This window comes from Mesoplodon mirus (assembly GCF_964341445.2).
Source record: "Mesoplodon mirus genome assembly, chromosome: 12".
Lineage (NCBI taxonomy): Eukaryota > Metazoa > Chordata > Mammalia > Artiodactyla > Ziphiidae > Mesoplodon > Mesoplodon mirus.
In genome coordinates, this window is record NC_138988.1 from 13,076,306 (window position 1) to 13,101,153 (window position 24,848).

The 24,848-nt window shown below is 40.5% G+C and overlaps 1 protein-coding gene across 7 annotated transcripts in view; it reads right to left on the reverse strand.

Annotated features, from left to right (window-relative positions):
* Positions 1–24,848, reverse strand: part of CNTN4 (contactin 4) — a 547,079-nt gene that overhangs the window by 11,642 nt on the left and 510,589 nt on the right. For 6 of the 7 annotated variants that reach the window (XM_082637407.1, XM_082637404.1, XM_082637405.1 and 3 more), the window contains 9 exons: positions 19,446–19,621; positions 14,173–14,293; positions 9,974–10,132; positions 7,721–7,870; positions 5,814–5,884; positions 4,528–4,762; positions 2,444–2,556; positions 1,689–1,875; positions 1,147–1,259 (listed from right to left, as the gene is read on the reverse strand). In XM_082637407.1, the coding sequence (XP_082493533.1) occupies positions 1,147–1,259; positions 1,689–1,875; positions 2,444–2,556; positions 4,528–4,762; positions 5,814–5,884; positions 7,721–7,870; positions 9,974–10,132; positions 14,173–14,293; positions 19,446–19,621 (1,325 nt within the window). The remainder of the gene's footprint in view (positions 1–1,146; positions 1,260–1,688; positions 1,876–2,443; positions 2,557–4,527; positions 4,763–5,813; positions 5,885–7,720; positions 7,871–9,973; positions 10,133–14,172; positions 14,294–19,445; positions 19,622–24,848) is intronic. The other variant, XM_082637409.1, reaches the window with a different exon arrangement.

Consider the following 24,848-nt stretch of genomic DNA (forward strand, 5'->3'; position numbering starts at 1 on the left):
GGAAAGGTCTGAAGATTAGTTCTTAGGGAATGTTTCTCTGCTGGCAGAATACAAATCACTGTGCCACATGGATGAAGGAAAAACAGTCCATAGCAGTGACGGTTTCCGAATCCCTCTCTAATCATATCACCTAAGACTCTATGGCCGACTATGTCAGCTCCCAATTCCAGCCCTGGCTTTACTAACTGTAACTAGTGCCTGACAGCACTGTCACTATGCTACTCTCAACAGCTGCATCCAAAAATGTCACCAAATAGCAGCCTGCAGGCTTGATGCATCCTGCAGACTAGTTCTGTTTGGCCTGCCTTTGCATTGCCTCAAATGTTGTTTAAAAGTAAAACAAAACAAGATACTTAAAATGCCCTTTAATTGTGGTACCAGGGCTACATCCATTTTCTTTTCTAGTTCTTTAAAGTCAGGCTAACATTTATGGGATCAGGCAAACGAATGTCCTAAAAAATCCTTGTGTATATGTATGTATATGTATGTGTGTCTATGTGTGTGTGGGGGGGTGTGTGTATACATACCCCTAACAATAGGAACATGAACAAAAAAGATTAACCATTAGTAATAGGAAGAAGTTACTACTGTTGATTAAAAATACAATCAAGACAAGCACAGAACAAAACTGACAGTAGAAATGTTTAAAATGTGGTTCTTCATGATTTTTTGGAGACCCAACCACAGGGTCTTTAACTATTTCTGATTGTCTCTGCCTGGGCCCGAAGTATAGGCAATTCTCTAAATCCTGACCAGCTGTCATGGGCTGTTGACAAAACTCAGACCAAACCACTTTGGCGTTTGGGAGAAAGAGGCTGCCAGAGCGCTGTCAGGGAGAGTGAGGACAGGGTTTTGTTTTGTTTTGTTTTGTTTTTTTGTGGTACGCGGGCCTCTCACTGCTGTGGCCTCTCCCATTGCGGAGCACAGGCTCTGGACGCGCAGGCTCAGTGGCTATGGCTCACAGGCCCAGCCACTCCTCGGCATATGGGATCTTCCTGGACCGGGGCACGAACCCGTGTCCCCTGCATCGGTAGGCGGACTCTCAACCACTGCGCCACCAGGGAAGCCCCGAGGACAGGGTTCATGAGAACAGTGTGTCCCCACTAACAGCAGGAGCAGGTGCCTCTGCAAAAAGAAATTACCCACTTTGTATCCTTTTACTTCCGACTCATTATCCAGGGCCTTCACTTGATCCCAATTCAGGATAATTTTGGAGTCCGATGAATTCCATATGATGTTTCCGGGGGGTTGACTTGGCGCTGTAAAAATTTAAGATATACGAAGTCACAGATTATTAAGTCTCAATGGATTCTGAGGAATATCTCCTTCCTAGAATTCGAGAGTGGAGGCAATTTAACGGGCTATCGCACTAATATGTGTCTTCAAGGTCACTAAAATCTGATGAGATACAGCATTGCACATGGAAAAAAGATTCAGTTGGTCGCCTAACATTTATAGCTAAAAGAAGTGGCCCTTCCCAGTGAGGAGAAAACATTTATCTTTCTGTCCTCCGGAGCAATGAATTTTGCATGGTATTCGGAAAGGTTCAGTTAAAATGCTAAGGTAAATCTGAATTTCCATAATGACACCAATTAGTATGCAAATGATCACTGGGAGGTGGGGATGGGAATGAACTTGGAATATGTTTGACGAATCTCTAAAATATATCTGAGCAAGAATGTTCTTACGTGGCTTTCTGGTTGTCACGTTGACCGTCGCACTGGAGGGGCCTGTCCCTGCAGAATTATATGCCTTGACAGCTAAATGATACAGAGCGCTGCCTTTTAAGTTGGTGATTTTTGTTGATGTCTGATTTCCTATTGTTCGTATTTTTCGAGCATTTTCTTCTTTGTCATCATGTCTCCAATATTTTACCTGAGAAAATAAAAAGGAAGACCTTGGATGTCATACCTATCGGGGATATCTCCAACGTTATCAGGTGATTTTTTTTTTAATACAAGATTCTTATGACAGAGTTAATTTTCTATACAGCAAGTCGTAAGCAGAGCTTTCAGAACCAAGAGCTTTGTGCGTGCTGAGAAATTATCGATAATTAAAAAGGCCCCCTTTTTGTTCTTAGCTTCAGAGTGAGATGGTAAACTGGCACAGTCATGGTTGGGTATTTCTCCCTTTTTCCCCACCTTGTTTTGAGCCCAAGTGATCCTTGGTGTATCAGAAATCAAAGCTCATTTTGCCAACCACCTTATACATGCTTAGACCTGCATGTATTTAGGCAGAGTTCTCTGGAGAGTACCATGGAAATGGGTAATCTCACAGTGGAATGCTCAGGGCTTCCATTCATGCTCCTTTAGAAACAACTATTCTCTAAAACAAATGCCTCTAAATGGAACTTTAGGTCTTTTTTCATCAGAGGGTGTCTAGAAAGTTCTCATTGAGGGGTAGGGACCCTTTCCCAGAACCAAGGCACCTATCTCTTGCTTACCTCATACCCTTGTATCCGACCTCTATTCTTTTCCATGGGGGAGGCCCAGAAGACTTCAACGTCTGTTGCAGAAAGACTTCTGGCAAAGATGTTGGCTGGTGCTTTGGTGGGTTCTGCAGATAAGTATGGAAAAAGTTATGACTCTATCAGCTGCATCAGAATAGGCTTCTAGATGCAAAGGCATCATATGGGCAAAGAATCAATGATTATAGAAGAGTCCTTAGTGATTATGATCCAAACCCTCATTTTTACAGAGAAACCATCATTAACAGCTGGGAGAGGATGGTGATGGAGATGGTGGTGAAGAGACTTTTTCAGTCTTTGGCTTCTAAATTTAGGGGTAGGTGGAAGGGAAGTAACCCAGGACACTTAAGTTTAAGCACCATGTCTCATAGCCAGCAATTTATTTAACACACATCCTTCTTAATTAGCATTTGTCCTAGGTGAGAGTTGTAGTCACTGGTTACGAAAATTAGACAGAAAAAAGGAGAGTCAACTGACGTGACTAAGTTTCAGGAGGGCCGGGTAACGGTTCAGTTCTGCACAGCCAGCTGCACGTCTTACAAGCTTGGCTGTACAAGTCATTTATGCTTTCTGGGCCTCAACCTCCTCAGCTGCAAAGGAGAGTCTGGACCCAGTTTGTCCCCTAAATTTCAGTTCTTTTTGCCAGATTTTTGCCAGAGCTGTGTACCATTTTTATGTAAAGATTTTCCTTTCAGTGGTCTTTCTTAATGAACAACCTAGGCATGTTGTGAGTTGTAACATAAATGAAATCCTGGTTTTGATTTGATAGCTGTATTTTTTTCTGATGCAATTCAAATCGATATATAAGTATTAAATAATTTTAAAGGTTCATCTAGTACCATTTACAGTCAACTTGTGTGCTCCCTCTGGAATGCACATTATGTTCCAGAAAATGGTGTACATGGAGACCCCTAAGGTTTTGTCTATTTATAACAATGTATGATTCTATTTATGTGTTAATTCATTCAGTATTTATTAGGGGTCTGTGTGTCATACACGTTTTGACACTGGTGACACAGAGGTAAAAAATAAATAGCCGGCCCTCAAGAAACACACCTTAGTGAGAATATAAAACTAAAATTCAAAATTCATAATACATTGAGATGAGAATTATAACAGAGCAATGTTAAGACACAAGAAAAAAGAGAAGCACCTCACTCCGCGGGCCTGGGGAAATTAGAGAAGACCTCGGTTATTTGAGTTGAGTTTTGAAGGATGACCATGAGGTCACAAGGTGGGCAAAGCAGGGAACATTAAGAGAAGTTAAAGCATATACTAGGGGCTCAAGCTTGTTTGGATAATTGCAAGTCCTTTGGCTATGGTTGGAACATGGAGCATGCAGGGAAGAGGGGCAGGAGTTGAGGCAGAAAAGAGAGGTGGGGGCTAGATCATGGAGGGCCACTGAGTCTAAGGGGCTGACTTCTTTATCTGGACAGAAAAATTTATTGCATCTTCACTTACTCCAAGTCAATGACTCAACTTTTAATATGGTCTCATTCTGAACATCACCTTTGAAACAATGAAGGCAAACTCCAGTGGAAATGAATACCATTAGGAGAGGTATTCTGAGAGCAGGGATAGCACAGAGGCAGTAAAAATGAGTGAGAACCCCTAAACATGATAACACCGGAGATGACAATGAGAGCAATCACACTGCTTTGTGACTTACTCTATTCTTTAATAACAGAATAATTTTTGAGTACAATATGACTTATGAAAAAATCATATTGAGAGGAAATACAAATTATATTTTGGCATTTTACTTAAAGGCATAAAATAAAATAGAATTCTGTTGAAAGTAATGTGATATATACATAGACATGAAGATCTTATATGGTACTTGAGATTTTGGTCCTTAGCAGTGGAATTAATAAAGGATAACCATTTATTTTTATATACCATGGAGTTGCTGTCTTTCTAAGAGATTGGTGGTAGATAATGAATCATATTTTTCATATTACGCTTTTCTTGATTCAGGATATGCCTTCAGTTTATGGGTAGAGTGCTAAATTGATGGTACGTCCTAAAGTCAACATCTCAGAATTGAAGAAACATCATACCTTCTTCTGCAGAATACACCACCATGGTGGGACTGAAAGGGCCTTCTCCTTTATTGTTGAAGACACCCACTTTAACCTCGAAGGGAGAGAAGGGATGCACGCTCTCATTCCTGAACACGTATCTGGAGGCATCCGCGGAGGCCAGCACGGTCAGCATCCAGATCATTTTGCCATAAGGCCGGAAGGCCACCACGTAACCAAAGCCTCTGCCATTCTGTAATTCCTCAGGGACCGTCTGGGAAGAAAGGGAGGTGGTCTTCAGAGGCCGCAGTACTTTGATGCAGATGCTACATTGTTTTATTCCACTCCCCACCCCCACACACGCCCCTGTGTTCACGCTATCTTATTGGGGGCTTTGCCGAGAGTCTTCAATTTGGGACTTGCCATCAGTCTACCAGAGATATTCAGGGGGGATTGAAGCAGGGCTAAAAAAAAATCAATGAAAACCTGCAGTGGAGAGCCTGGCTTCCTGATGGAGGAGACCCAGCTCTGAAACTGTAGGAAATGACTGTGGAAGACACTGGACAGTTGATCTAAAAACCAACATTCCCAACATGTACCATCTAGTAGGATCCTTCCTCTAGTGTCACACAGACACTCATTGAAAGAGCTCTCACCAAAGAAGTGGGGACCATCCTGGCTCAGGCAAGATCTTCCCTCTCAGCCCGGAAGAGCTGGGCTGGAAGGGGTGAGTGGTTTCTCTCACTGCTGGGGCTCTGGTTAAATGACAGATTTAAACTTCCGTGGCTGTTGCCTAGAATCCTTCAAAATCATTGTGGACTCTTTCTGAAACTCCGACCTCCTCTCTCAATTTTTAATAAAGTGGTGACTAACACACCTCTACGTTGGTGAAAAAATACTTTACACAAGAGGGCTCCTGCAGCAAAGCCAATCTTAGGAAATTGTGCTGGTACACGGAGTCTATTGTGGGCAGATGTTTTAAATCAATTGGCCTTGCAGTAATTCAGGAAAAAAAGAAAAACTGGTTTTCTCTAAACCAGCCTTCTTTAATGTGCATATTATACATATATACATTTTTTCTTATGTTGTCTTCCCTTTCATGATTGTTTTTCCTGTGATCAACTGAGTTAAAACTTGACTCCACAACTGATGGGCAAGCGCCATCTTTTCCTGCTAGCCATTCACGAGAGAGGGAGTGTTAGCACTCAAACAGAGTTTTCCTGTTAAAAACAGAGAAGGCAGCTCCCCATACATGTTTAACACGGAGTAAAATAATAAAATAGCCTAGGCTAATGTATGTTCCTTTCGTTCTGCGATTCAGTTACCTCCCAGGTTATAACCAGTTCAGATTTGCTGCCTCCGCCTCCACTGACGTTAGCTGGGGTGACTTCGGGGACTGTACGGGAGACAAAACAACAAGTCATGTCAGGTGGCAAAGGCCAAGAGGGCCAGCAAGGTTGCCTGGCTGAGGTGACTCAGTTTAAACAGACACTCAGATGCACACAGCTTTGTCTTCTGAGATCAGAAATCGTATGGTCAAGGGTCCCGAAGCATCAGCTCGTGGAAGTGAAACATACCCAGGAAATTGCTATTAGTCACCTCTTTCCCATTCAACAAGAGGCACACATGTTATCTGACATGACTGAACAATGATTCAGCTCCACCCCTAGAGGCCAAAGTTCAGGGGGATGAGGAAAGGACTGAGGTTCTGGTTCCAAGGCTTGGGTAGGCGTTTATGAACCACGTGGCGGTACACAAAGAAGTGATGACACACACTCTGCCCGTGCAGAGCTCACAATCTAGTTGGAGGGTGGGAGCACATGCAGGACGATTACAGAGCGATGTCAACAACCAAAAACAGTGCAGCACAGACAGAATGGAGGCGTGCGGAGGCCTCCTGAAGCGCAGGCTGGGCTAATGGCTTCTCGGAGGAAGGTGAGTTTTGAGCTGGTTGTTGAAGGAAGCGGTGGACAGAGGTTGACCCCTGGCTCACTCTGCTTAACCTCTTTGATTCCCACTTTTCTCTGTAAAAGAGGGCAAATTATGGTAGCTTCCCCCTCAGGATTGCTGAGAGGAATTCATTAAATTACGATTTTGGAGGGGAAAAGGAAGCATGGGGTTCCTTCCTATAGTATCATCCTATAAATGAAAGACTCCAGACAGAATCTAAAAATGTCCGGCTGGGGTATAGATTTGGTGACTGGGAATGTCCCCTTGGATAAGGCCAACGAAATAGAGCCAGACGGATTTTTGTCCAAGAGTAGGGTCAGTTTCCATTTGCTCTGGGGCCTTGCTCTTCCTTCAATAAACATTTGGCCTCATCGCAGCTGGGACCTTTACACACACCCACACTAGGCCTCCCACTCTATGCGAGACAAATACAAGGGATGCAGATGAATTTATGCCGTTCTCTCACCGTGCTCACCCAAGCTGCGTACACAGAAGCTCCTACAAACTGCCGACCAGGCTTGCGTGAATTACTAAGATGTTCCCAATCTTAGCTTCTGGGAAGGGTTTATACCCTAAGAAAATCTTACTGAACATTTCTGAAGAACTTATTCTTTGCCACTTGACATTTCTGTGAGTTGATTTTATTTGAAGTGTGGGTGTGCATTTGAAAAAATAATAATCCTGGTAGGAGAGTCTTGGTGACAAAGGAACCAGTGAAGAAAGACGTGGTGTTTGAGAGAACAAAGCAGAGTGTCTCACCCTGTACCAGGGAACCCAGTGAAGAGTGAGAACGTAACTCTGGATTGAAACTCACTGCTAGGACTCACAGAGAGAGAGAACAAACTAGTGGTTACCAGTGGGGAGAGGGAAGGGAGGAGGGGCCATGTAGGGGTAGGGGAGTAAGAGGTACAAACTATTATGTACAAAATAAGCTGCAAGGACATATCACACAGGGGAATATAGCCAATATTTTATAATAACTATAAATGGAGTATAACCTTCAAAAATTGTGAATCACCATATTATACACGTATAACTTATATAATATTGTACATCAACTATACTTCAATAAAAGTTAATACATAAAACTAAAAACAAAAACACCAACAAAATAATGAAACTCCCTGGTGGTAAAGCTGAGCATCTATTGGTCTGATTTCTGATGATCACAGTCACTCAGGGAAGGGTGGGCTAGCATAGAGCCTCGTTAGGGCTGAAGAGCAGGGAGATTCAAAGCCTTTCCCTAAGGAACAGGAGCTCCTGTATCCTTGGTGCTACTCACGGGCCTCTTCTGTCCTCCGCTTCTCAGAGGGCTGACTGGGCTCCCCAATCCCAATCACGTTGGCTGCAACTGTGCGGAATTCATATTCGACCCAAGGGTTCAAACTCACCACAGTTGCTGTGAATGTCTTCCCATCAATGAGTTCTGGGACTGAAAGACATCAAAAGGTGAGTGTGTTTCATAGGATTCCATGTTAGGAAGATAGGAACTTCTATCCATCATCATCACCATTACCGTGTTCGGGGCATTGCTGCAGGTCTGAGGGTAGCTGCACAAACAGCCCTTGCAGGGAGGTAATCTCAGACCTCTCTGTGCCAGACTAATAAACTCAAATCACACACCAGCAGATGACATCACAAAAGACAATCTTCAAAGCCCAAAGCTACTTGACCATAATCACTGTTGTTCTCACCTCACATGTTTTTCAGCATTTACTGTATGGGGCTGGGCATATCATTTAATTCTTACAACTATCCTATGAGTAAGGTGAAATTATTCTCTTCATTTTTATAGTTGAGGAAAATGTACCACATAAAGGTCAAGTGACTGGCTCAAGGTCATAATGGATTGCACCTTTGACTGCATGGCTCAAGCTCTGTAACTTATTATAACAATGGAGTAATAATGTTATAAATCCACACAACTACTGTTAATGAACTGTATTAGCATATCAAAAGAAAGAATCTGTAAACATAAAAGGAACGGCCCATGAAGAACAGAAAAAGAGTCAGAGAGGCAGAATTTCATAGTGTTCATCCAGCAGGATTTGGGGAAGGCCTCCCTTCACAGAGGACAGGGCCCCCTGCTTGATGCCACAAGCCATTGAGCTCTGGACTTGGCTTCTATGCTCACTGCACAACCTTTTGGGTTTTGAATTAATTACTATGAAGATTTCCCAATGGGCCCAGGAGACTCAGAGGGATGTCCCCTGCGACAAAGCTGAGGGCCCTGTGACTAGGCTTCAGTGGCTTCTAGCCTCCTTGGGGCCACACTTATATAGTCCTTCCCTCCAAAGGTGAAGAAAGTGGGTTCTGGAGTCAGACAACCTGGATTCTAACCCTAACTCCACACTCAGTAGCCAAACGACCTTGGGCAAGTTGCTTCACCTTTCCATGCCTCGGTTTCCTCACCATGAAATAAGGCTAATAACAATATCTATTCACAGTGCAGTTGAAACACTCAAGAAAAGCACTTAGCAGAACATGTGGCACATAGTAAGGGCTTAATCAATTCCAGCTGTTTTCTTTTGTAAACCATCATTATTATCTTCATCAGAATCAGCATCTTCATCCCACTCTTTTCCTTCATTATATTTATTCAGCAATTTATTTTTTTTAAAGTATCACAATCATTTCTGTATGGGGTCATAACAATTCTTATTATTCCCATTTAACAGAAGAGGAAAATGAAGATGTATAGATATCTGCTGATTAGCAAAGTCAGGACTAGAATTCTTATCTCCTTAACTTCCAGATTTTTCCTTTCCTTCCTTCCTAAAACACTCCTGTGACTCAGAAGAAAGTCAATGATTCAGCTGGAAACACAGAAATCCATTTCAGAGGTTAGACAAGCTAAAATGGAAAGACTAGAAGAGTGTGTAACTTGCTTTCAATAACTACTTTTTTGTCCATATTTTCCTCAAATGAAACCTAAATAAAATAACAAAATGAGTCAATTTGGAGGTATAGACAGCAGCAGGGATGGTATGGCCAACACATGTATTCTTTAATTTTACAAACTCTCATGCCTCTTCATGCCCAAATATATCCATCTAAAAAAATGGGCAGCAAGTCAAGAGGCTCCACGCAGCCCTTAAATACAGGTTTCTTGAAAGCAGTGTACAAACTTTACAAAGACTGTGATTAAACAGTAACATAATCCACTGTTTTTCAAAGTGCCCCACTAGTGGTACACATAGGATTTTAGGCAATGCACAGATAGACGATGCATTTTATTTTTATAACTAATGTATTTTAAAATGTGTGTCAAAAATATAACACAACAGACCTACTATCATTTCAGACTCATTGCTTAGAACAAATTAACAAACAAACAAACATGAATCAGTAGAAAGAAAAACATAAAACAATAGTATGCTGGTTGAGGTATAGGAAACACTGCCATAAAGTCTCATCTGTAGCTGTGTCTGAATGAGAACCTAGACGCCTCTCGGCTTCTGCCACAGAGCTGTGTCCATTCTGCTGAGTTTCAGAAGCCCTGAGAGACACCAGCACCAGGCATCCGACATGGTACCTGTATTAACTGCTTGCCAGCCCACGGAGAAGGGAGTCCTGGCTTGAATGACATACATGGTGATGGGGCTGTGGTTGTCAGGCCCGGGTCTCCAGGAGAGCTGAGCAGTGGTGTCTGTAATTTCATCTATGGTCACAGCCTCTGGGGGGCCTGGAGGACCTGAGAAAGAGCAAGACCCTCAGAAGTTGAGCAGAGTGTTCAAATGTCCAAGGACGTGACCACTTTGTTGAATGGGGCGCTGACCTATTCAACCGTTGATTCATCCACCCACAGATTCATCACTTGTCAATTCCTTTTTGAATAGCTATTAGGAGCCTGGCTTTCTTCTAGGCTCTGAAACTACAGAGATGAGCGAGACATGGCCCGGCCCCTTCCTTCCACGGCTTCACAATATAATAGGAAAAACCAGTAGGTATATATAGAATTATAATAGAATATTTGTTCTAGATGTGAAGAGAGAATATTGGGGTACCACCAGGGCCCAAATTCATTAATCCATCCATCATATATTATAAGTTCCTACTACGGTTGGACACTGTTATCTGGGGATATAGTAGTGGTAAGTGAAGATTGGAGCCTTCTGGAAATGGTCATTTCTACCCCTGATGATGTGAGCGAAGATGACTTTAGAACTTTGGGGGTCTCAGTGCTGCTCTGTACATTCCAGCTGCATTGGAATGTCCACAGAAAATGCCAGCACACACTTGTGTGCCAGAGAACTGCTGTGAAAGTGGCTTGTGTGCAAGAGCCCCAAGACTGTGCCTTCCTCAAAGCGGTTTCAAAATCGGGTTGAGAGTCGAAGGACCACATTGGCAGTTTCTGTAAGTTTCATACCTGTATTTTCCTCCTTCTGCTCTGGATGTGCATTGTTTCTGCCATTGTACTTAGACCATCGAAACAGGAGGAAATCAGTTTTAAAAGAAGGCTTGCAAATCATAAAGAAACAGAGGGCTGGAAAGTGGTTGGTAAGCAAACACAAAATAACAGCAGAGCCAGAGCAGAGACGCAAAGCTGTCCTTGATTCCAACATGAAACGCTCTTAGTAGGCGGTTAAAGGCATTTCTAACAAGTGACCACCTGGGCAGAGAAGGTGAGTGTGAGGGACACATAATGACACAGCTTGTGTCCATTAGACAGGAGTAAGGAGATCTTCCTGGGGGGGATGTGCTGAGGCCCGGGACAGCAATCACATCTTCTTCCAAAATACTACGGGGCCACGGCACAGGGGCAGGGAAGGAAGAGACCTTTCACAGAGTGCTGAGAGGTTAATGGCAATTTCTGGAAGTAACACTTTGTTCTGGGACTTACTTCCGTACCCTTTAAGTGATGCCCTAAATTTCTCTTTCCTTTTTTAAAAATCGTTTCTTATAGACCCACAGATGAGACTAAATTTACCTTCTCCCTCCTACTCCTGAATGAAAGGTCTGCAAGTCTGTATGCTGGCACTGATTAATTTTCCACAGTGACATTTCAGCATGTCAGTCTAATGCCACCTAGATAGAAGTGAGGTAACCTCTGGTCTTCAGGACTCTTATTAATCAGAGAAAAGTCCAGAAGACAATATAATCTTTTTTTTTTCTCACCAGCTTTCTCATCTTAGCATTCCCATCCTTTTTTAAAATAGATGCTCCTTCCATGGCCTTTAGAATCAAAGTACCACAAGGAGAGAAGTGTTCCTCCCCACATTCCTCAATGAATTAAACTGATAGAGGAAGATCTGAGCCCACTGTTGGCAACTAGGAAGAAGGACATGAAGGGGTGGCATGAAGTTGGCCACTGGGGGTAAGATGGTACTTTCACAGCGCGGTTTGCTGTTTGTTATGTCCCTGCTACCAGCCCCACCCAAGTGTAGATATGCTACACCCTACAGAATGTTTACCACCTTTGTTTTGGGGAAGTTGGGTCTCTCTTTCAAAATGACAAAATGAGCAAATGTTTATCCTCTGAGCGAAGTGTTAACATGGTCTGGGGCTCAAACAGTTTGTGTCACAGGCAACAGCAGAGGGAATGCAGGTGTTACACCTGCATCCCTGTTTCTTTCTCAGGGAAGGGTGGCCTTTCTAGCTGCTGTTCGAGTGCTCTAGATTAAATAAAGTAAATATCAGAGAATCAAGGAAGCCAGAGCCAAGACTCCAAGCTTTACTAGTTTCAGATACAAAAATCTCTTACAGGTCAGTGAAACGCATACCAGCCTTGACTCTGCAACACGCAGAAAAGCTGAAAGGGCAGAGCTAGGAGGAGGTAAAACAAAAGATTATGGTTCAACATGGCATATTAATTTATTGGCTTTATTAACTGATCAGGCTAGAGGTTCTTTTAGACCGCATGTGCAAATTCCTCTTGGTATTTAATGTTCTTTTCTGTGAAATGAAATATACAGTATCATTTAAGAAATTCAACTATTACTAATTTAAATATTTATTAGTCTAATTTATTGGTGTGTAAACTGCTGATCTGAACATTATCCTATTGAAACAGAGGATACATTTTCAACAACAGAATTCTTTTGGTCCCCAGTGGGAGAGCAGACCAGCTCTGGTGTATTTTAAAATGGAAATAAACCCGGTCCCGTAGGTTATAGTATAGGTAGCTCTACCCAGGTTGGAAGTTCTTTCTCTTCTCTGGCCCTTATTCCTTCCATTATAGAAAGGTTTTTAAGGCGATTTAAAGGGGAACCAAAGCAGACCTGATGGAAAAGCTATTTTTCTTTAACCTCTCTTGACAATCAGTTTGAGTTGCTAACTTCCACACACCTCTCCCCTCATGTTATGCCCACAGGATACAGCAACACTTTTTGTGGCTTCCAATAATATCTTATTCTCTGTGTACTCAGATTCATCCTGCCTCCAAATCTGATACCCCCTGGATTTGTTTGCTTGCACTCAAAATTCTGCTGGCCAAAGATTCCTAAACACCAATAGTTAGGGTTCAAATGAAGGAGACACTGGCTAAGAGATTATTTGGATGTTCTGATTTGGCTTTACATTTAACTTTAGCAAACCCCTGAGCATGCATCAGTTTGATTCTGGCATGTACACTGGTTCACAAAGACTTGAACTTTAATTAAAAAATAGTCCTTAAAAGTCCACTTACTGTTCCTTTAAACATTGGTTTGTTGAGGCTCAGCCAAGTCATTCACAGCCATTTGGATGAAGTTAGGCCATGTCTGTCATATGCAAGAGAATCTCACCAATGTCAGTTTTGACATCAACTTCCTGCTTATTTACTATATCCCAGGCAGGAAATATTTCCTTCTAAAGACATATTTTAGAAACTGGACAGAACTATTAACTTTAGGGGAAAAAAAAATGGGAAAAACTGGTGATGATTTTACTTAAGCCACTGTTACATCAGTGACCTAACTCACTACAGTAAGTCCCCTACATGCGAATGAGTTCCATTCTGAGAGCGAGTTCGTAAGTCCAATTTGTTCCTAAGTCCAACAAAGTTAGCCTAGGTACCCAACTAACACAGTCAGCTATATAGTGCTATACTGTAATAGGTTTACAATACTTTTCACACAAATAATACATAAAAAACAAACATTAAAAAATAAAGAAAACATTTTTAATCTTACAGTACAGTACCTTGAAAAGTACAGTAGTACAGTATAACAGCTGGCATACAGGGGCTGGCATCAAGTCAACATGCAAGAAGAGTTACTGACTGCAGGAAGGAGAGGAAGTGGGAGATGGTAGAGTTGAAAGATTGCCAACAACAGGAGATAGAGGGCAAGCTGTAATTTCACTCACGCCTGACGTTGATGGAATGCAAGTTCGCATCTTTGAAAGTTTGCAACTTGAAGGTTCGTATGTAGGGGACTTACTGTAATTTGGCTGAGCCCAGATGAAACAGCAAAAGGCACAGTTTGATCCTTCTTTAAGCTATTTGCTTTTCTTAATCTAAAGTTATTCTGTTCTAGTTATTCTGGTGTTGAACTCCAACACTATAAATCAGAGTACTGGGAGCATTTATAAGAGTTATTTTCAGTACAGAGTAACTGAATTTGCTCTGCACTTTCTGATCCCCTACGAGAAATAGCTGCACACAAGACTTCTGTAGACTCTTAACCACTCTTTACAATGTTTACCTTCTATCGTCTTTTCCCCTGTAATTCTAAACCACTGAGGTTTTTAGAACTCTGTGCAGGAGCAGATATCACGAATATATTTTAAGAACAAAACCCAAAATTCTCATACCTCTCACAATCAGGTCAGCAGCGGCAGACAGCTTGTCTACACTTGTCTGGACCATGCAGACGTATTTCCCAGCATGCTTCAGCTGGATGTTTCGGATCATCAAATCACCAGCTGAATCCTGCTGATAAAGTAGGGGAAAGTGGCTACAATTACTTTTTAATGAGCTCTAAATATCATTATCACATGAAGGACACTGTGACTAACGGATTTATTCTACACTGGCTGATGAAAACATTAGTGATGCAAGCCGTGGCCTATTAAAAATATGTGAGCCTGCCTGAGAGATAAGAACAGCAACATCTTCAGAACACACCTAGGACAAGACCTCAGGTGTCTGGCTTCTCTGTGTCTCTGGAGCAGTTTGCCATCCACGTTGGAAGCACTTAAACTTACGTAATAAAGCGGCTGCTGACCTAGTCCTGTGGGTTTCTTCAGATATGCCCTCAGACTACAGCCTTCGCTGGCACTGCAGTACTTGGGAACTCTTTTTTTTTTTTTTTTTGCGGTACGCGGGCCTCTCACTGTTGTGGCCTCTCCTGTTGCGGAGCACAGGCTCCGGATGCACAGGCTCAGCGGCCATGGCTCACAGGCCCAGCCGCTCCATGGCACGTGGGATCCTCCCGGACCAGGGCATGAACCCGTGTCCCCTGCATCGGCAGGCGGACTCTCAACCACTGTGCCACCAGGGAAGCCCCTTGGGAACTCTTTAGTTGGAAAGGGGAGGCAAGCCCACATTTGGAAGCATCTGTATTTTACTGCACAACCCTGTCTTATAGGCATCATTCTGACTGCTCCCAGGTTTGAATTAATGAATTATGAGGACCAGACTCTCCAAGGAAATCTTGCATCACCTAGTGTGGAACAGTGCTAATTTGTTTTCCAATGCCAAATGTATGTTTGATCAGCAGATGAATAGGACTAATTACATCCCGGTACGGATGTCTATGTGCCCTAGAAATATTTCTACATCATTCACCAGCACGGTACTTTTAATAAATGTGAGGAGATGCCTCCACAGGCCATCACAAAGCTGGCATTTTTTTTTTTTTTTCGGTACGCGGGCCTCTCACTGTTGTGGCCTCTCCCGTTGCGGAGCACAGGCTCCGGACGCGCAGGCTCAGCGGCCATGGCTCACGGGCCCAGCCGCTCCGCGGCATGTGGGATTTTCCCGAATTGGGGCACGAACCCGTGTCCCCTGCATCGGCAGGCGGACTCTCAACCACTGCGCCACCAGGGAAGCCCACAAAGCTGGCATTTTAACTGAAGAACACTGCTACACCTTGGAGTTCGGTTTCAGAGCTCTGTTAATCAAAAACTTGGAGAACAGCTGCTTGAGCAAGCGAACACCCAAGGGTTCAGAGTCAGGAAGCTATGCTTATTTCTAAACCTTGATGGATGACAAGATAACATAGGTTATTTTGGCCCTATTGTTATTCTTCTAAATGACAATAATATTGGATAATACTTAATGATACTTAATATCTGGCAGGCCTATATTACACCAAATACTGACATGTCCTGTGAGGTAGGTACTTTTATTATCCCTACTTTACAGATGAGGAAACTCAAGCACAAAGATGTTATTCCTCTTGCCTAGAGTCACTTAGCTGATCAGTGGCAGAACCAGAATGTGAGCCCACACAGTTTCAGGCACCAGTCCCTACTCGTTACCAGACCACTGTACTATCAGCTGGAAAGATCTTCTTCTCATTCTAAATGTGTACTTAGTTTCCCTCCTTGGTTTCAGTACAGCATATTACATATTTACCCACGGCAATGAAAGACACAGAACTGCTAATAGTTGTAAACAGGATTAGAAGAAAGGCAAAAGCCTATTGACAAGAGAGAGCTTAAGTTTTGGGACTTAGTTGTCTAGGGCTGATCCCTGCTGTGTGACTTCCTGTGAATCTCTTAATGTCTCTGGGCCTTAGTTTATTGACCTGTGAAAGAAGGATGCATTGCCTACTGTGCTAGAATCTAATGAGATTGTATGTGTATGTGAAATCCTGAAAACTGTGAAGCACAGGGTAAATTTAAACTAGTATTACGGACGGCTACGATCAGTTTTCTTTGTGAAACAATTATGTCAAAGACATTAAATCTAATTCAAGGAGAGCTGTGATTTTTTTTTTAAACCTGAAATCTATTTTTCATTTATAACACGGGTTCTCATCCAGATTCTACTATTTACTAATCAAGTCTTATAATTGCTAGTAAAATAGGATAATTGCTACCATATTTCACAGAGATTCTGTGAGGATTAAAGAGCTGATATATATGAAAATGCTTGATAAATGATTAGGCACTTTGCAAATATAAGGTATCATCATCATCATGATTATTAATACTACTTTACCTAAGACATTTCATGTGCTAGGACTTTGAACAGAGGCTTAAAACAAAAAATATGCCTCACAAGGGGGTATATGCAGGGAAAGTGGGAAGTCATAGTGGTTTAAAGGAAATGGCTACACTATCTCAATAATTTGTTTTATTCAACAAGGACTTGAACGTCAAAGAAACCAGTTGTAGCCAGCAGATTTCAGAGCACAGCAATCCATTAACAGAATTTTATGACTGTGTGGTTTGGAGCGTGCTCTCCTTATTTGCAGATTTTGACCAGATTTGTGTTTTTAATGTAAAAGTGAAACAAAGAAAAAAATAAAGTCAGGATTGAGGTATGAGTCTCACAGAAGGAGACCCCAATAACTTTCTCTTCCCTTCAAAGTCATACAGACCAAACTGTTTACTGAGATCTACATTTATGTTCCTACCAAAGAGAACAAAACAGCACTGTTGTCTGCTCTGTTCCTGACCGAACACTCAGAGCCGCTCAGACGACAATGAAATAATAACTCTTCCAAACACTGCAATAGGTTGGCTCTCCCAAGCATCTTCTGTACCATACTGACACAGGAAGTAGAAACTGAGAAATGGGCTTGACTTCAGAATTGCTTCCTTACCTCTACTGTTATCCAGTGCTAACCCTATAGACACTAATGATCCTGGTGGCTAATACACTTAGCTCTCACAATTTGTAGTGTTGTCCCGCATTTTGCAGTTACTTCTTAGCAATGGTTGATTGGTGCTAGTACTGGTATCACAAAAGAGACAAACACTTCCCATACAAAAGGCTAATGAGAGTGATTCCATGGACAGAGGTCTCGACAAAAGGTGCTCACTAGTGCTTGACTCCATCACGGGTAGCTCCATCTGTGCCTCAGCCCTGGCTGATGTGCAGCCTGTCCAGCATGAAGTGCGTATCTGTCTGACTGGCAGGACATCTATTTTGATTGCCCAAGCATCTGTTCTGATTGGCTGGTGCCTGTGCCATTCTGAGAGATAATATTTTTATTTTTTATTATCTCTTATGCCCAAGACATTTATTCTAGTCTGAAAACAAATATTCTGCTTAATCTATGAAGGTTTTCTCAGTATATATGCTCATGTTATTAGAATTAATGTTACCCTTCCTTCAATGAATACAACCGTTAATGTTTCTCACAAACTTCTTGTGGTAGGCGTTGGGCTATGTAGTTTTCTAGACCTGAAGGTATTTAATATCCTCAATGCCTTTGTGAAGTAGTTAATATCACTCTCACTTGGGCACAGTTATTAGGCTGAACCATATCAAAGTGGTTCAGAATGGTTAATAATGGCAATTTCATCCAGCCCTCCTCAACCAGGACTCCGAGAGAGAATTACTAATGACTCGAGTCATCCACTGATGTAATGAATTAACTTCTGTCTCATGCATCTAAAATGGTACCAGTTGTATATGATCCTTGGGAGAGTTGAGAAAATAGTTACTCAAATCATTTTTGGTGTTCTGTAATTCAGTGGAGAGGTACTGTCTGAGAAAGGCAGCAAGAATGTAAATAAGAGGAATAGCACTATCTTTGAGAGGAACATAGGCCCTCCACATATCATACGGATAATTTGTAAGCCTTAGTCCATTTATTCCCAACATAAGGGATGGGGGTAAGATGAGGTGAGTAAATCAGATTCCTGTGGGACCATGAGGGATGGGAGGGCTTTTCAACACAGACTCATGCTTATATTCTGCTGTCTTTGATTGGACTCCTCCATGATAATAGCAGCCAGAATGAACCTTTTTTTTTAAATTGGACTACAGTTGATTTACAATGTTGTGTTAGTTTCAGGTGTACAGCAAAGTGAATCAGTTATACATACATATATCCACTCTTTTTCAGATTCCCTTCCCATACAGGTCATTACAGAGTATTGAGTAGAGTTCCCTGTGCTATTCAATAGGTCCTTATCAGTTATCTACTTTATGTATAGTAGTGTGTATATGTCAATCCCAATCTCCCAATTTATGCCCCCTGAATCTTCATTACTAATAGGAGAGTAGGGCTATGTTAGGGCAGAACAATTTTTTTTTAAGATTTTTTTGATGTGGACCATTTTTAAAGTCTTTATTGAATTTGTTACAATATTGCTTCTGTTTTTTTTTTTTTATGTTTTGGTTTTTTTGGCCGTGAAGCATGTGGGATCTTAGCTTCCTGACCAGGGATTGAACCCACACCCCCTGCATTGGATGGTAAAGTCTTAACCACTGGACCTTCAGGGAAGTCCCAAGGGCAGAAAAAATATTTTTGAGAATGATTGTGATAGATTCAAACTATTTCCAGAGTTAACCTCTTCCTGGTGTGAGAGTTCAATGATACTATGTGTATTTTATGGAAAGTAAGGCATTTTGAAAATTCAACGATTAGAATTCAAATTATCTGGAGATATTAAATAATCTGATCAGACTTTCAGATTCATGAAAGAGAGCCCTAACCTCACAATGATAAGTCTTCTACAAGAGCCAAAGGGTGTTTAATCAGCAGCCTAAAAGCATCTGAGTAAACTGTCCTTAAGCTATTTTCATCAGGTTCAATGGCATATGGTACAGTATGGGGCAGAGACTTTGGGATTTGAAGTTTGAAGCTGATTTCTGCAATTTAGTAGCAGTGAGGGCCAGGCAAGCCATATAGCTCCCATTAGCCTCAGTTTTCTCATTCATACACAGTAATGAATAACTACCTATAGGGTTAAGGATTATGAGGATTAAGAAAAGGCATGGCCTATAGGTGGCTCAATGAGCAGGGCTGCATTCAACACACAAAAAGGAGCAGATATTAACCAAGAGTTTTTGGAAATAAGGTGTTTGAACAAAAGTTAGTCTAAACAACTCGTCTGGGTCAGTTTTGAGACCTTTAGTTGCTGACTGCATTTCCTGGGGATAGTTTGATACTAATACTTACCCCTCCGACTCTTTCAAAGTGGTCCCCGTCTTTGTCAAAGTCTATCAGGTGTCCATTAAATGACCAAGTAAACACGATGTTTAGCGAGTGATCGTGGGTTACCTGGCATGGCAGAACGATACTTTCTCCAACAGTGACATCCATACTGGAAGGTGGTACCATTACCCTTGTTGGATCTGGAGAGTGAAAACAAAGCAAAACAACAAAGCCTGTGAGCTGGTGTGAAAATAAAATGTAGAATCCAAGTGCTGGATGAAATACTAAGGAGTTTTGCTTTATTTTGTCTTAGTCTGTGCCCGGCAAACCTTAGTCATCTGGGAAGCTCAGAGTCGGGCCAGGAGGTCATTTTTAATATGAAAAGATGAAAACACTTATTATGTCAACCTTCACAGAGCCGCAGAACTCAGCTGGGGAGCACTGGGGTTAGCTCTCTTGAGACACTTATGGAAGGGCCTACTGCTGGCAGACTGCTCTGAAATTATCTCTTCGAAAAGGTTTTTAGATCTCCCCAGTTTCACTAGAAAGCAATACTACAGCTGAGTGCAAACAGGAAAATCCATGTTAATTTGAAGTTTGTTGGGGGTTTTTTCTATTATAAAAGCGATACATGTTTAGTATAGGGAATTTAGAAAATTCAGGGAATTTGAAAGAAGGGACCAAAACAAAACAAAATCCTACTTCATTTCTGACTGTCCAGATAAAACCCCTATTTTCATTTTAGTATAATTTCCTCCTGTCTTTTGGATTCATAGTTTTTCAGTTGTCTTGTTTTGCATTATTGTAAACATGCTACACATGTGATTTTCCTCTTTTCTCTACTTAATATAGGCTTATACCTTTATCCACATATTTTTATAATCTGCATAATATGCTGTTAATAGTTTCAATCACTTTGAAACTAGTACACATTTTAGCAAATTTTATTATAATTATAAATAATGTTGTAATGAACACCACTGACAAAATTATATGTATATATAACTTTTTTTTATTGAACAATAGTTGATTTACAATGTTGTGTTAGCTTCTGCTGTACAGCAAAGTGATTCAGTTATACATATATATACATTCTTTTTCAGATTCTTTTCCACTATAGGTTATTACAAGATATAGAATATAGTTCCCTGTGCTATACAGTAGGTCCTTGTTTATTTTATATACAGTAGTGTGTATCAGTTCCTCCCAAACTCCTAACGTAGCTCCCACCTTCCCCTTTGGTAACCATAAGATTGTTTTCTATGTCTGTGAGTCTTTCTGCTTTGTAAATAAGTTCATTTGTATCATTTTTTTAGATTCCACATATCAATGATATAATAATATTTGTCTTTCTCTGTCTGACTTTACTCATATATTACTTCTTTAAAATAAGGACTACTAATTCATTTTTAAATTCACCCTTTACTTTACAGTTTTAATTGGGAGCAGAAAGGACTTGCTTAGCCAACACAGTTTATAAACTCAGAACTACATTCACACATAGGTAGTCTCTTATTTCTCACTGAAATAAGCTTTCATAAATGGTATCAGAGAATAAAATGGTGAAAAGCAATCTGAGTTAAATAAAAAGGTCATATAAGTGCCTAAAGAATAAATTATGAATTCAGCCATATTCCAGAAATTTCTCTGTACTAAACAAAGTCAAACAAAACCAACCAAACAAACCATAATAAAGAAGACAAATCAAAAGCAAACAAAAACAATATAAGAACAATGGTTAATCCCCTTCAACATTCACAGGGTTGTGTTTCACACGCTGTGTGGCACATAAACATTTACTGAATGTAGCTCTTAGATTAAAATCTCAGCTGAAAATTTTGTAATGGAGTCTCATAGAAGGCTTTTGATTGGTCTTTTTTTTTCCCAACAACCCACCCACTAAAATTTCCTCCTTAAAGAGAGTATTTAAAACAGTTTTTCTATCCTTTTATCCAACTGAGGAAAGCAAACATCTCAGGTTGTTAAAAAAGGAAAGTCTGTGTCCATAAATAGATTATAATCTAGTGGAGGGACATATTTTTGCTGTTTTCTGAAAGTAGGTAAAGCTCATGATGAGTGGACTGGTGTGCTTTTAGTCACTGCTGAACGAATGATGTCCATGAAATGAGAAGCGAAAAACAGGTATTTCTAGCTAAGAGGTAATGGGAGACAAAACTGTTTGTTTCAAAACCTGAGGCTTTTTGCAAGTCACATAATCAAAATATACTCCATTGGTTAACTGACCCACAGGAAAAGATTCAGACTGAGATTTTTTTAATGAGCGAAGGAGTTGAGAGCAAATCACCTTAGAATAATGCTAAGCAGAAAATCTAGGAATAGCTCCATTTGACTTAACATGTCATTTATCATTTTTTAATTTAAATTTTCACCTATAAAATGAAGATTGGAACATATAATTCCTGGACAAAATGATATATGTCTATGGTTTGTATTTGGCAAGATGTCACCTTATTCTATTTTAAATAGCTGTCCACTGATTTCACAATTTAGATTTTCATTTTAATGTACCTTCATTCATTTGTTGATCTATCTACCAAGCACTCATTAGGTGTTATAAGGATAACAGTACCCTAGTACCAAGAAAGATTTAAAAAACTTATTTGTAAAAACTAATTGAGCCCCTCACATTCTAGATACCATGTTACACACTTGACAAGGACTGTTTCATTTATTCTCAACAAATACGTAGTATTATCGGCCCTATTTAACAGATGAGGGAAACTGATACCTAAGGGTGGTTGAGGAATTATCTATTGTGCTAAGCTGACTCCCTTCATTTAGCTGAAAACATGATATCCATTCACAAATCATCCATGCAACAAGGCTAAGGGCATAATATAGCAATTTGCACTCTTGATTATGTGTAGTCAGCTGAGGATATGTAAATGCAGAAGAAATTCAAAGAAGGCCATGGGGTGAAGATGGTTTCAGAGGGCTTCACTGCAAGAGTAATCAAGTTACTGCCTTAGACAGGTAAAAAGCAGTGATGATTTTACACCTAAAATGCTGGCTCTAGCTATATGCTTACACATCACACTGATGAGTGCAGAGTCAAATGTCCAGGTTCAAGTCCTTAAAAATGTCTTGCAGTTGGCACCTACCCTAAAGCCTAGAGTCATATACAACCCTGGCCGACATTTTTAATTGACATTTGTTTCCTAAAGAAATGTTCATCCCTTTATGCACATGTAGCTATCTGGGACAGATTTTATTACTGGTGAACTCAGTTGCCTGTTAACCAAGGACCAGAGAAATGCTCTAAATCAAGGATTATGCTGGTACAGTTGCTGTGCTGACAGCTGCTAATTCATTACCTTAGCACTTGTCACCAATTCACATTTTGAGCCCTGAAGTACCAAGAATCAATGCAAAGGAAGTCAAGCACTGTACACACACCAGAGAGGTCTCCTTGGGACTAGAGAAGATTAAACTAAAGAGGTTCAAAACCTCATTAGCTACTTGGTTTTCTCAAATTGTATGCTTGTTCAGTACTCCTGTTTTCTGTGTTATGAATTCTGATGCTTTATACTTGATGAATTTCTTGAAATTTGAATACAAACACTGTACACAAATAAACAGATGGCTTCTTCAAAACAAAACTGTCTCCCCTCCTTTGGTTTTAATTCATTAAGATCAGGAAGAACCTATATTTACAACTTCTGTTCTGAAGAGTCACTCCAGCTATTGTTCTGCGCACAGAACTCTCAAAGGCAATTAGAAATCAAGATGTGAATTGACGTCTGGGTTTGGATGTAATTAAATAGCAACAATAAATAGGACCAACAACACTTAAACTTTCTAGCTTGTGGTTGGTTCATCCCACGGAGAATGATAAATTCAGAACTCCAGAGGACTGATGCTCAAAATATATATATATATATTTACCAAGCACTTAACCCTCCTAGAGTAAAAAAAATTCTTTTATGCTTTATAGTGTTTTCTATAATATCAAGAGGTCAGAAAGTGAACTATGCTTTGTTCTCAAGGTCAAAACAATGATGGAAGGGAGATTTAATTATTAACCACTCTGTTAATGATTAGGTCAACAATTAGATGCATAATTTCTTACACTAACAATGAAATATCAGAAAGGGAATGTAGAAAACAATAGCTTTTAAAATTGTATCCAAAAAATGCCTAAGAATAAACCTGACCAAGGAGGTGAAAGACTTATATTCTAAGAACTATAAAACATTAATGAAGTAAATTAAAGAGGATTCAAAGAAATGGAAAGATATCCCATGCTTTTGGATTGGAAGAATTAATTTTGTTAAAATGGCAATACTACCCAAAGCAATCTACAGATTTAATGTGATCCCTATCAAATTACCCATGACATTCTGCACAGAACTAGAACAAGTAATCCAAAAATTTATATGGAACCATAAAAGACCCAGAATTGCCAAAGCAATCCTGCGGAAAAAAATAAAGGAGGAGGCATAACTCTCTCAGACTTCAGACAATACTACAAAGCTACAGTAATCAAAAAAGTGTGGTATTGGTATAAAAACAGACATATACATCAATGGAACAGAATAGAGAGCCCAGAAATAAACCCACACACCTACGGTCAATTAATCTTCGACAAAGGAGGCAAGACTATAAAATGGGATAAAGACAGTCTCTTCCGCAACTGGTGCTGGAAGAGTTGAACAACTGCGTGCAAATCAATGAAGTTAGAACACACCCTCACACCATGCACAAAAATAAACTCAAAATGGCTTAAAGACTTAAACATAAGACATGACACCATAAAACTCCTAGAAGAGAGCACAGGCAAAACATTCTCTGACATAAATTGTACCAATGTTTTCTTAGGTCAGTCTCCCAAGGCAATAGAACCAAAACCAAAAATAAACAAATGGGACCTAGTCAAACTTATAAGCTTTTGCACAGCAAAGGAAACCATAAAAAACAAAACAAAAATAAAATAAAGCAAAAAAAAAAACCCCACAAAAAATGAAAAAACCTACAAAATGGGAGAAAATATTTGCAAATGATGTGACTGACAAGGGCTTAATCTCCAAAATATACAAATAGCTCATACAACTCAACAACAGGAAAACAAACAACTTGATTGAAAAATGGGCATAAGACCTTAACAGACATTTCTCCAAAGAAGACACACAGATGGCCAGAGGCACATGAAAAGATGCTCAGTGTCACTAATTATTAGAGAAATGCAAATCAAAACTACAATAAGGTATCACCTCACACCAGTCAGAATGGCCATCATTAAAAAATCTACAAATAACAAATGCTGGAGAGGGTGTGGAGAAAAGGGAACCCTCCTACACTGTTGGTGGGAATGTAAGTTGATGCAGTCACTATGGAGAGCAGTATGCAGGTTCCTCGGGAAACTAAAAATAGAAATACCATATGATCCAACAATCTTACTCCTGGGCA